Below are 12,549 nucleotides of genomic sequence, written 5' to 3'. Positions count from 1 at the left end.
ATAATGTTAACTGATGGTACATGCAGGTGATTATAATCATTGTAATGAAGCAAAATATATGATTTATTGAATGTAAAACTGATGATTTGCTCTGTAAACCTTCACTCAATTCACAATAAAATGTTTTAAAATTAAAAAACAAAAACAAAACCTCATGCTTCCATGAGTCAGGAGCCATTGTAATGAATTTCCCTACTGATACCAACTGTAAAAACCATGTGGGGACCATGTCTGACTTCCTCTGATTTCACAAGGGGGAAAGAGATTCAAACTCAAGATCAGTGCAAAGTCGATTCTTATAAAGTGGAGGGCAGACATGCCTCTACAGTGCCTTTAAAATTTGTCAGACTTGCTCTTTCCAGACAGTGCTGAGCGATGGGCAGCTCCTGGGACAACTGGCACAAGTACTGCAAGACTGGGTGCAAGAGAAAAGCCCTCTACTATGAGATGCAGAAGTATGAGCTGGTACGCCTCGCTGCCAACACCACAAACAGCCTCCACCAAATACACCCAGTTCATATTAGCAGAGATAACAATAAGTACTGGTCCTAAGGAGATAACATTAAGTACCAACCCTAAGGCTGGATGTGGGGAACTTTTCCTGGGGTTCTGAGGGTTCTACTTAGAAAACAAGGATCAATGTTGTCTACAATGTGCCCACACCAATACTCTAGTGAAGAGCTGTATGGTGCTCGTTGACAGCACACCGGACCGGCAGTGGTACGAGTCCCACTATGCACTGCCTCTGGGCCACAATAAGGGAGCCAGACTGACTCCTGAAGAGGAAGAGATATGAAACAAAAAACTATCAAAGTAAATTCAGAAAAAAAAATATGATGAAAGGAAAAAGAATGCAAAAATCAGCAGTCTTCTGAGGGAGTGGTTCTAGCAGGGCAAGCTTCTTGCATGTATCACTTTAAGACCAGGCCAGTGTGGCCGAGCAGATGCTGTGTGCTAGAGGACAAGGAGCTAGAGTTCTAGCTGAGGAAAATCAAGGCCCAGATAAGGCAAATAACTCCTCCTCCCTTCCATCCAGCACATGTATTAAAGTTGTTTATTCTAAAATAAATGATAAATAAAATTAGTCAGACTGGAGAATCAATTAAGAAAATTCTACAGCTTACATAGGGGGAAAGTCAGCACATAAGGCAGGAATCACATATAGTCAGTGTTACTCTTGGAAATCTCTTAGATAGTCCAAAGTGAGAGGCCTCACAACAGGAACAAGACAGAAACCAAGACTGAGTGATGTATGAAGAGATTCATAGTTTCCCTCTCAGTTCACTCTAGCTGCTAAAATCCCCTGCATGATTTTATAGTTATCTATCTCACTCCCTCTCCTAGCTCAGGGCTTATAGTTTAATTCATAAAAATTAAACATAAAAGTGATGCATCTCTAAAGTGGCTGACTTGACAAATTTTCATGGGTGTGCTTGGTTTTGGAATGAAGGGTCAAGAAGAAATCCCCACTGACAAGTTTTCCTCTTTTCCAGATGGGTCTGGTGAAAGGGGGTACAGAATGATGCTAATAAAATTTTATTATTTCAATTGTAATTGTTAGTATTAATTGTGATTGTCAAAACTGTGATTGTAAAAGATATGTAGCTAAAAGGAAGGAATAGTTATCTTTTATTTCAAGTACGGACAATCCCAGGACCATCAAGAAGGAAGAGCATGAGTGGAATTTGGGATGCCTGCTTGAAGAAGCAGCAACAGCAGAGATGGTGGCAGAGGTGGTGAGACGGAAAGATGGAGCAACTATGGACTCTAGGCCCATGGACTGAGTGAGGCTGTGTGCCTATGGGCTGCAGACGGGCTTTTGGACACTTATGTGTGCATCAAGTATTTCTGATTTGTTCATTCGTGAAATATAAGAGGAAAATGGGGCGGGGGGGAGGATGCATCTCCACCGTAGCTACCTGCCTCCCACATGATCACTCAACAGGGAGCTCCCAAAGGGCACACAGTCTGCCTCATTTAAACTGTTCTAGTGGCCCCCTAGCAAGGTCAGCACCACAGATAATGAGCACAAGGGAAGGACAGGGCTTGGGGAAGGTGAACAGGTAAGTGTGCACACATATAATGAATATAGGATTTCATCAGTAGAGAAATTTTTCAGTTATTATTTTCCTTTGAATAAGAGCTGGGATACAGTAGGTTGAAAATTAGCTATGTCTTTTCTTGGGGCTGGAAAGGAAGACAGAAAGACAGAGATGATAATTCCTAGTGAAAAAAAAGCACCTGTCTTGGGTGTCCTGACTTCTGGGCAGATTACTCAGTAGATATGCTCCTCCCTACTCTTCTCAGAATTATGGGAAGACTCCAACTAAAAGTGGCATTACAGTCTTACAACAGACACCTAAAATTTGACAAAAGGGCACAATCCTGTTGCCCTCTAGAGTGGGAAGTCAAGGATAGACAATAAGTTTTGTGAGCTCTACTTGGTGCTGTAAGCTTGCAAACGTTCTACCACACAGGTGCTGCAGGGCAAGACTGGTCACCATTTGCAATGCTTGAATTATTTTCCCTCAGGTGTTGTAGGGTTTTTGTCCCTTGTTAGTTTCTCTAATTCTTGTTTTGAACACTTATGTGATATATCATGGACCTTTCTGTCTATTCTTGTTTTCCTAAGGTGCATAGGACACAGCATTCTGCACAGCTATGATTATAACAGGCAAATTTCTTGACCTAAGTATTCCATCATCAAAGCCACCTTACCTGTACCCAGTGCTGTTCCTGCCGACCACCAGATGCTTTGGCTGATTCTCACACCTGTAAAGGTTAAAGTCATTCTCGGGCACCAGGTCCACATCGTGGAATATAAAGCAGTCCCAATTTTCTTCCTTGAGAGATTCTAGATAACCCACATTCATGAGTTTGGCTCGATTAAACTTCTTACTTCCAGCCTATAGAAACAAATGTTAAAGCTTGAAAACTTCTTCAGATGTTCAAGCTTGAAAAGTTTCATGTGTTGATCCTCTCCGGTTCTGAAGCAGGAGTTGATTTTATTTTTGCTATCCTACAAGATAGCACTGGTGTATGCACTAACAATAAAACACTTAATTTTTTTGTCTTGTTTTTCATTAAGTGTCATACGTATTTATATTCCATAACTAAAAAATTACACCTTTATTTATCCCATGTAAAATTCCACAATCTTTCTTACATATTAGTCACACCCAGTAGAATCTTATTTCTTCACTGTTAAACTCTTAACTGATGCCAGGCATATCTATTCTATGTTATAAATCTACACCAAGCTTCCAAGAAATGTAATCAGTGATTTGCCAGAAAGGGTCAAGAAAACTTGACCTAAAACAAAGAAGGCTATTGCTAATGTCTCTAAGCTACTTAAAAGTTTCTGGGAATCACTGTAACAGAATCCTATATAGCACTAATGGTGGGGGCCATTCCTCACACTGCCCTTTTGGAGCAAGAGTCATCACAGGGTCAAAATAAATACACAGAGAACAGAATTAGACCTGCAATATAACCAAAGCTATAGTAAAAAAACGTATATTTTTTACAGTGTTCATTTTTTCATGACTGCCTGGATCAAATTGCATAGGAATTAATTCCAGTTCAAAAACAGTTTACCATAACAAAAGTATGGGTTGTTCCTAGAAGTTGCCAGTTACTATCCTGAAAGCACTAAACACAAAGCAGGTATTATTATTATTATTTATAAAATATTACATTGGAGGCTTGATATCCCATAAAATAACTCAAAATCAAACAAATCAGAGCTATGACCAACTATGTTGAAAACCAAAACAATGATAAACCAATGTGACAGTAAAATTTTGTTTCAAGTTCTTAAAGCAATGGGCATACATTTGATTTTCAAGAGTCCAATATGTAACATTGCATATTAAACTAAAACCAAACCCACTGCCAAGAGTTGCTTCTGACTCAGTGACCCTATGTAGGGTTTTTTGAGACTATAAATCTTTATGGAAAAGGAACACTGGAAGAGTGGTGGGTTGTGCCTTGGGCTGCTAACCTAAAAGCCAGCAGTTCGAACCCACCAATAATCACTCCACAGGAGAAAGATGAGGCTGATCTGCCCCCGTAAAAGTTTCAGTCTCAGAAACCCAAAGAGGCAAAGTTTCATGATACAGATAAATCTTTGAGAGCGAACAGTCTCATCTTTCTCACACACTGTTATTGTTAAGTGCTGTCGAGTCGGTTCCAACTAACAGCATAGGGTTTTCAAGGAATAGCTGGTGATTCTGAACCACCAACCTTTCAGTTCCAACCAAACTTGCGGTCCAGTGATTTATCCCACAGTGCCACACCAGGACTCAGGTGACCAACATTAGAAGGCGATGGTAGAATTCTTGACTTCCATGCCGAAGACCCAGGTTTGGTGCATCACTGTCTGTCAGTGAAGCTTTGAATGTTGCTATGATGCTGAACAGATGTCAGAGAAGCTCCTAGATTAAAACAAACTAGGGAGAAAGACCTGGAAATCTACTTCCTAAAATTAGGCAATGAAAGCTCTGTGGGACACAAAGATCCAGCCATAGCCAGTCATGTAGATAGTGCAGGATTGGGCAGCATTTCATTCTGTTGTGCACAAATCACAATAATTTGGGAGCTGACCTGGTACCTAACAACAACAACAATACTAAATATGTTTTTAGAGATTTTGTTTGTACTCTCAGAGTTTTTAGGAATTTGAACAGGAATTATTTGAATGGACCAGGCCAATTTCAAAAAGCTATACATAGATGTTTAAACTGATGCCTTATTTTTCTCTCAATAAACGTTAACACCAAATAGAAGTATCTTAAGCTGAACCTACAGCTTACATCACATTATATTTCTACTAAATCATCCTTCTGGGAGGCAATCTGTGAAGCAAGAAAGTAAAAATTAAGCATAACATATTTTACATAATAACTTGTTAAGTACTGTCCAGTCATTTCCAATTCATAGCAAATCTGTATAGAGAAGCAGATGGTGGGTTCGAACTGCCAATCTGAGGTTAGCAACCCAATGCTGATCCTACAGCTCTACACCAGGAGTCCACATAATAATCAGTGGCAAAATTAAATGCAAAAAGGTACAAATGGCCACAGAGCTGGATAATTAATAACACAGTATTCTATCTAGATGCTCAATAAAGAAAAGACAAACATCACTTTCTGTATGTATTACGTAGCAAAACAAGGAGGCCAGTGAATCTCAGAGGGAAATCTTACAGAAGTCAAGCCTAACATGGAAAGGTCAACAAAACACAAGCTTCCTCCAGAGGTCCATTCAATGGCCAATAAAATTAATGGAATTTGATCCCATTAACTCCACACCCTGAGATATGAACTTCCTTCACTCTTCTCAATGACAAAAACCAAGGTTGTTGTTAAGTGCCACTGAGTTGGTTCTGACCCATAGTGACCCCGTACAGGGTTTCTGAAGCTATAAATCTTTACAGGAGCAGAATGCCTCATTTTTTTCCCAAGGAATCGCTGGTAGTTTCAAACTGCTGACCTTGAGGTTAGCAGCCCGACTCATAACCTTCTATACTACCAGAGCTCCTTATAACCAAGGTTGTTGTTGTTGTTAAGTACCGTGGAGTCGGTTCCGACTCATAGTACCCTGCACAGGGTTTCCAAGGCTGTAAATCTTTACGGGAGCAGAATGCCTCATCTTTCTCCCGCAGAGCAGCTGGTAGTTTTGAACTGCTGACCTTGAGATTGGCAGCCCGACTCGAAACCACTACGCTACCAGAGCTCCTACCAAGGTAGGAGAACTTTAATATGATTGGTGTTTGGTGTTGTTGGCTGTCAGAGAGAAGTAGATCTGGAGGACAGAGCTCTCGTCTGTCCTCACACTCACCTGGTGGATGACGTAGATGCCATAATCCATCTGCTGCCTTTGCAAGAAGGGATGGAGATGCTCTAGGAGGTACATGAGATGTTTCTCTCTGTTCCGGTGTGGAATGAGGATGGCGACCCGCTGCAAAGCCTTACACTCCTCAGGATGACTCCGGCCCCTGTGCACTTTGGGATTTTCTGCCTGTACTTCTTCCAAAGTGAGATCTGGTTTGAAAACAAGCTTGCTCTGGCCTTCTACAGTAAACACAGAACACAGGCAATAACTACCTTGTTTATAAAGGAGTCCTGGTAACGTAGTAGTTACGCATTGGCTGCTAACTGCAAGCTTAGCAGTTTGAATCTATCAGCCAATCTGTGGGTAAAAGATGAGGCTTTCAGCTCCTGTAAAGATTTGCTGCCTCAGAAACCCTAGACAGGATCTCTGTGAGTCAGAACCAACTCTACGACACACCACCACCACCACCACCTTTCTTATAAGTTGTTGAGAGGCTTGTTGTTAATTGTCATAACACATAACACATTGGTGACCCCATGTGTGACCCCGTGTAGAACTGTGCCCTTTCAGAAGCAGATCACTAGACTCATCTTGCGAGCACCTCTGGTGGGCTCGAACTGCCAAGTTTCTGATTAGTTGTCAAGTGGTTAACCACGTGTGCCACCAAGGGACTCACTGTGAGTCCTGGTGTGGTGCTGTAGGATACACACTGGACTGCTAACCACAAAAACGGTGGTTCAAATCTACCAGCTGCTCCTCGGAAACGCTGCACAGGTTTGCTATGAATCAGAAGCAACTGAGAGCACTTAACAACACATACAGCCATGTTTCTGAGGGTTTTACATGTTTTAACTCCTGTAAACCGTTCAATGAGTCACTTGTGCTAACCTTTCATTAAGTCTAGTGCTTATCCTACAGCACCATACCAGGTCTCCAAGACTAAGAAAATTGGCCCTTAAAGCAAGTAAATGCTATAAAACAAGCAACTTAGGCTGTATGATTGAGCTACACATAGGCAGTACAGACTGCCTCCGTGACTGTGACACATGCAACTCTGAAGTGCAGAGAACAGGGCTAGACGATGGCACTCTACTTGTGTCTTTCTTTGTTTGGGGCCTATCCTCTTTTCCCTGCCCCAATTTCCAAGTCTCATTAAAACAGTGTGAATGGAATCAAGCTCATAGATAAAAGCCATTTCCCTACTCCTCTCAGCTTTGGAATAATCCTATAGTTCCCTGAAGAGAAAGCTGTGAAAGGAAGTAGAGTGCACCATGGCTCTCTAACCCAACGGTAACAGATATGTGCAAAACTGGCAACAAGTTTCCTATTCTGTTGCAGTGGCAGACATGCCCAACTGATACAGCATTTGCTCAATGAGTCTGGCAGCCACCAGACTGGATAACACACAATGCTCATCCTGTCTTAATCAGTCCTGTATAAGACTTTAAAATTCAAGCTGAAGCTACCAATCCTTTTCTTCCTATGACTTCCTTAGAGAAAACAGAATTCTGGTTAAGGAATTTAGAGAACTGAGTTCTGCTCTTTTTTTTATTTATTTTAAATTCCATATGTGCTGTTGTTGTTGTTGTTAAGTGCCGTCGAGTCGGTTCCGACCCATAGCGACCCTGTACAGGGTTTCCGAGGGTGTAAATCCTTACGGGAGTAGAAAGCCTCATCTTTCTCCCGCGGAGCAGCTGGTAGTTTCGAACCGCTGACCTTAAGGTTCGCAGCCCGATTCGTAACCACTACGCTACCGGAGCTCCATATGTGCTAGCAGGCTGTAAAATCTCAACACACTGGCAAGTTGCACTATCCTCTTCTGAGCAAAGCAGTCACAGACCTTTCCTCTGTATAAGTCATTGGACCAGGCTCCATGTCACGGCCACAGCTGCTTAGACCAGGCTTCACTGTCTGTGACCTGACACCATTAAGGTAAGTAACTGCTTCAAACCACCCAGTCAGAGGGATTAACTGCCCTCTAAGAGTCTTTCCTGAGTGGTCTGCATGGGAGACATACAGTCGGCAGTCACTAATGTCCTCAAAATAATGGGAAATGAAATTATGGGAATAGCAAGCTACTGGAGATATTTCTGGGAAAAGATAGTATGGCTACAGAGATGGTTTCCTCGGTGGGTGGCAGTGGTGGTTGTGTGCCACTGAGTTGGTTCTGACTCACAGCGACCCAGTATAGGGTTTCCAAGACTATAAATCATTACAGGAACAGAAAGCCTCGTATTTCTCCTGCGAAGGAAATGGTAGATTCGAACTGCTGACCTTGCAGTTAGCAGCCCTGCTCATAATCCACTATGTGACCAGGGTTCCTTGGTATTCTGGGTAGTCTTTTGTTAAGTCCTTTCATCTAAGGTAACCTGATTGTGTGTCTCAGTTCTTGCAATGTGTCTGAAATACGCTAGTCCTTTGTTCACCTTTTGATTGTCTTAACATTTTACGTGCCTTCTAGTAAGGAGCGCTGGTGGCACAAAGGTTAAGTAGTTGGTTGCAAATTGAAAGGTCAGAGGCTCTGAAGAGGAAAAGACCTGGTGATTTGCTTCTATACAGATTTCAGCCTAGGAAATCCTAAGAGACAGTTCAACTCTGTCATACAAGATCACCATCAGTCAGCATCGACTCAAAGGCACACATTAACAACCGCCTTCCAGTCTCCCTCCCATCCCCACCACATTTCCTCTGGTTTTGTTCCTCCTCGGGTCACTTAGGACCACTCATGTCACTGCCCCCTCCCCCAATCCAGATACTTGTTCAGTCTTATGTCAGTGCCTATATTTTATGAATGAACTTATTGCTTAAATATGGTGTGAGGATTTTCATCAAGAGGGAATAATACAGCCAGATTTGCATTTTTATGTCTCAACTTGATCATCTGTGAGCAGAACAATTTCCCTCAACAATTAGGAGTAATGTTTTGACTGTCCTGTATTTGAAGTAGCATACCAATATGAATATAACACAAGACCATTATTCAGTGGAAAGAGTACCTGCAGTTTTTTGTTTAACCTTTATTTAGCCAAGAGCATGAGTCTATGAAAAAGCCCAAGGCTACCCAATAGAGGGCTAATTTAGTGCATGCAGGCAGCCACCCCTTTCAGGCCCCGTGTAAGATGCTGGACTTCACAGAGCTGGAAAGGCTCAACCAGACTGCATCCTTTCTTCCCAGAGTAGAAACGCAAATATGGGTATATGAACACAACTCTGTAATCAGTGCAAGAACAGAAATACAGGCAGGTACAGAGGAAATGCAACTCTGAGGAAAGGAGTCATCACATCCAAAATCAATCCTATCCTCTCTGTACACAGGGTTGATAGGGATGAGCAACTTAGACATTTGCTACCTAAAATGGGAGGGGCTATAAAGGCACAAAGTGACTGGCTTACAAAATTTCAAGAGGGAGTTTAGTTTCAGAGTGTGTAGTGGAAGGTAGAATTCCCACTGAGTAGTTTTCATCTGTCTAAATGGGTCTGGTGAAAGGAGATGGGGATACAGTTCTTATGATTCAATAGTGAGTAACTGTTATCATAACTAATTGTGACTGTCACAAGTGTAAAGGTAGAAGTTTTGCAACAAAAAGAGGGGAGTAGTTAATCTTACAGTCCAGGAACAGAGAACCTAGGACCATTGAGGGGGAAGAGCACAAGCGGAATGTGAAATCCTATCCAGAGAAGCAGCGACACCAGAGATGGAGACAGAGATGAGGGCATGGAGAGAGAGAGAGAGAGTAGCTGAGGACTCTAGACTCAAGGAAAGAGAAAGGCTATGTGCTGGCAGCCAGGTGCTGGTGGCCAGGAGGCAGGCTTGCAGAATGTGCCCTTTGGTTGTTTAAATGATTATATACTGCTGAGTGGTTTTGTGTACATGCCCCACTCCCGCCCCCACCCCCAGAAAAAAATTTAAAAATGAGAGAATAGAAGCATATACTGTTGAGTGATGATGCACAAAGGAGATTGTAATCATTGCAATGAAATGATGAGTGTAAAAGTGATGTTCCCCCATGTGAACATGTAAATTATCACTCAATTCACAATAAAAATTAAAAAAAAAAAAAAAAAATAGATTAACTCTTGCTGGGGCAGTTCCAGAAGGCTTTCTAGATGTGGAAACATCTAAGCCAGGTCTTTAATGAATAAACAGGAATCCATGAACTGAGGTAAAAGGCATTCTGGAAAGGGGACAACATAAGCAAAAGTACAGAGGAGTGTCTGGAGAACTATAAGCACTTCGTGTTCTGGAGAATCAAATTGTGTGAGAAATAAATATGTAGGGGTTTGGGTGGTTGTTGTTTCCTTTCTCCATTTCTTTAGTTTAGACCAGTTGCTGTCAAGTCAATTCACACTCATGGAGACCCCTCATGTGTCAGAGTAGAATTCTGCTCCATAGGGTTGGTAATGGTTGTGACCTTCTGAAAGCAGGTTATCAGACCTTTCTTCTGAAGTTCTTCTGGGTGGACTCAAACTGCCAACCTTTTGGTTAGTAGTCCAAAGTTTAACTGTGCCTCACAGAGACTCCTTTAGTTTAGTGTCTATTAAAAGTGTTAACTTAGAAGAATATGCATATATTTAAGAAATAAACACTAAAGACAACATTAAAAGCTTAGTTCCTACTCCTTGACTCCATACTTTGGTCAAGGGAATATTAACAATGTGACACAAGTGGGAGCTTTTAAATGTGTTCACATTTTCCCACTTGTGCTCTTATCATGTGATGAAAAGAACATGCCTGAATTAGTTTGCTGATCCCAGTAGGAAATGAGAGGAATGTACACAGCAAAGCTGCCCAGCCAAGATCAGTAGACCCCCAGCTCACCACAAGGACTTGTAAGCTAAATACATACTTATTGGTTACACACTGCTGAGATTTTTGTGACCGGTTAATAAAATTGGCTATGTCTATATAATGGAATACTATATATCAGTGAACATGAGCAAACTGTTTATAACCATAAACTAACAATAGGGGCAGACCTCACGAACATAGTATTAAGAAGCCAAATACAAAATAGCATATGTTTCCCAATTATGTGATGTTCAAAACCAGGAAAGTCTACTGCGTGGCATTAGAATCTTGAAGTGAGGGTAGTGACTGAAAAGAAACTTCTGGGCATTCTAGTATATTCCACTTTTAAATTTACATAAATTTAAATTTACATACAAGTCCCACAGGTATATTCATTTTGTGAAACTTAACCAAACTGTACACTTCTGATTTTTTTTGTACACATTTCACATTTAAATCAAAAGTTTACATACAACTTATAAAAAAGAAAAACTTACTGAGGTATGGAGACACAGAAGGGCAGTTTTCAAGTTTTGCTTTTTTCACAGGTGCTTTGTTAGTCAAAATTTCTTCTTCCTGCAAAACTGTGGGCTTCTTGAAGTTAGCCATGAAATCCTTTGCTTTAGGAATGTCTTGAATAGCATCCACAAAGTAGCTACTGGTGGCCCAACCAACCACGGTCAAGAATAAGGTAAAAAGTATCAGTAATCGGACTCTGTAGGAAAGGTGAAAACTTAAGTTGAAGCCCATGTCTTTTATTAGGTGAGCTTTTATATCTCACTGCCTGCCTCACTGCAGGCTGGAAGTTTCTTCAAGTTACACGTTTCCAATCTGATGGCAAAATCAATAACACCTGAAGACTCAATGCTTGCTTTTGCTCAGTAATCCCGCTCCAACAATTCCTAAAAGACAATAATGAAAGATATTTTGTTTCAAATGGAAACCCTAACCTAAAATTATTCCATTTATCAACTGAAAACCTATGGTTTAGAGATTGAAAAGAGAGCGATTACAGAGATAGAAGGTTCCAGTCAGCTATACATCATAGAAGCTCTCCCTGAATTATCTCTCAGGTTATTGGTCACTCAAGAAGAAAAGTCATTTCCCAATGCTGTATGAGAGGAGAAGGCAAAGAGAGAAGGGAGACTGTAAATTCAGTCTAGGTATCACATTCTAGGCATCTGTTACAGCAACACCCAAATCTGTTACAGAATTTGGCACCAAATTCTGTCTTAGTTATCTACTACTGCTATAAAAGAAATACTACAAATGAATGGTTGTAACAACCAGAAATGTATTCTCTCACAGTTTAGGAGGCTACTCCACATTCAGACTGACAGTTCTAAGGGAAGGCTTGCTCGCTTTGTTGGCCCTGGGAAAAGCCCTGGTCTCCTTTCAGCATCTGTAGGCCTAGCACTCCTTGGAGATCTCTAGATTAGTTTCAGTGAAACCTAGATAGCATTTCTTTCTAGCTCGTTTCTGTGTCTCTGCCACTTTCCTCTTTCTTCTCCTTGATGCCTGGGTCCTTTAGCCCAACACAAACCATGGAGACATACAAGACTCCCTTTGGTGATCACCTATCCTCTCTCTCATGTCCTCCTATCTTCTCTTTGGGGCTCTGATCCATATGTCTACCTGGAGGTCTGTTCTCTCCCCTCAAGGGGACAGGAAGTTTTCAGGTCCCTTGGGCCAATCAGAACAACTTTATGGTCTTAATTAAAGGAACTTTAAATACTAAGACAGGAAGCTCACATGGACTATGAATTACAAGGTCAGCACTTCAAACCCATAAGCTACTCCCTAGGAGAAAGATGAGATGAGGTTCCTGTAAAGATTTATAGACTTGGAAACCCTAAGAGTTGGAATCAACACAATGGCAGTGAGGGCTTTTTTTTTTTTTTTTTTTTTTAATTTATTTAAACGCT

The 12,549-nt window shown here is 41.3% G+C and overlaps 1 protein-coding gene across 1 annotated transcript in view; it reads right to left on the bottom strand.

The window, feature by feature from the left end:
• B4GALT4 (UDP-Gal:betaGlcNAc beta 1,4- galactosyltransferase, polypeptide 4) overlaps nt 1-11,524 on the bottom strand; it is a 36,949-nt gene extending 25,425 nt beyond the window's left edge. The window contains exons 1-3 of the mRNA XM_006864157.1: nt 11,122-11,524; nt 5,842-6,074; nt 2,719-2,906 (exon numbers count right to left, since the gene is read on the bottom strand). Of these exons, the coding sequence (XP_006864219.1) occupies nt 2,719-2,906; nt 5,842-6,074; nt 11,122-11,374 (674 nt within the window). The 5' untranslated portion in view covers nt 11,375-11,524. The remainder of the gene's footprint in view (nt 1-2,718; nt 2,907-5,841; nt 6,075-11,121) is intronic.
• Nucleotides 11,525-12,549: the final 1,025 nt, after the last annotated feature.

This window comes from Chrysochloris asiatica, unplaced genomic scaffold, assembly GCF_000296735.1.
Source record: "Chrysochloris asiatica unplaced genomic scaffold, ChrAsi1.0 scaffold00061, whole genome shotgun sequence".
In the NCBI taxonomy this organism is placed as follows: Eukaryota; Metazoa; Chordata; class Mammalia; order Afrosoricida; family Chrysochloridae; genus Chrysochloris; species Chrysochloris asiatica.
The sequence above is the reverse complement of the archived record's forward strand: the minus strand, read 5'-3'. Positions and strand labels throughout refer to the sequence as shown.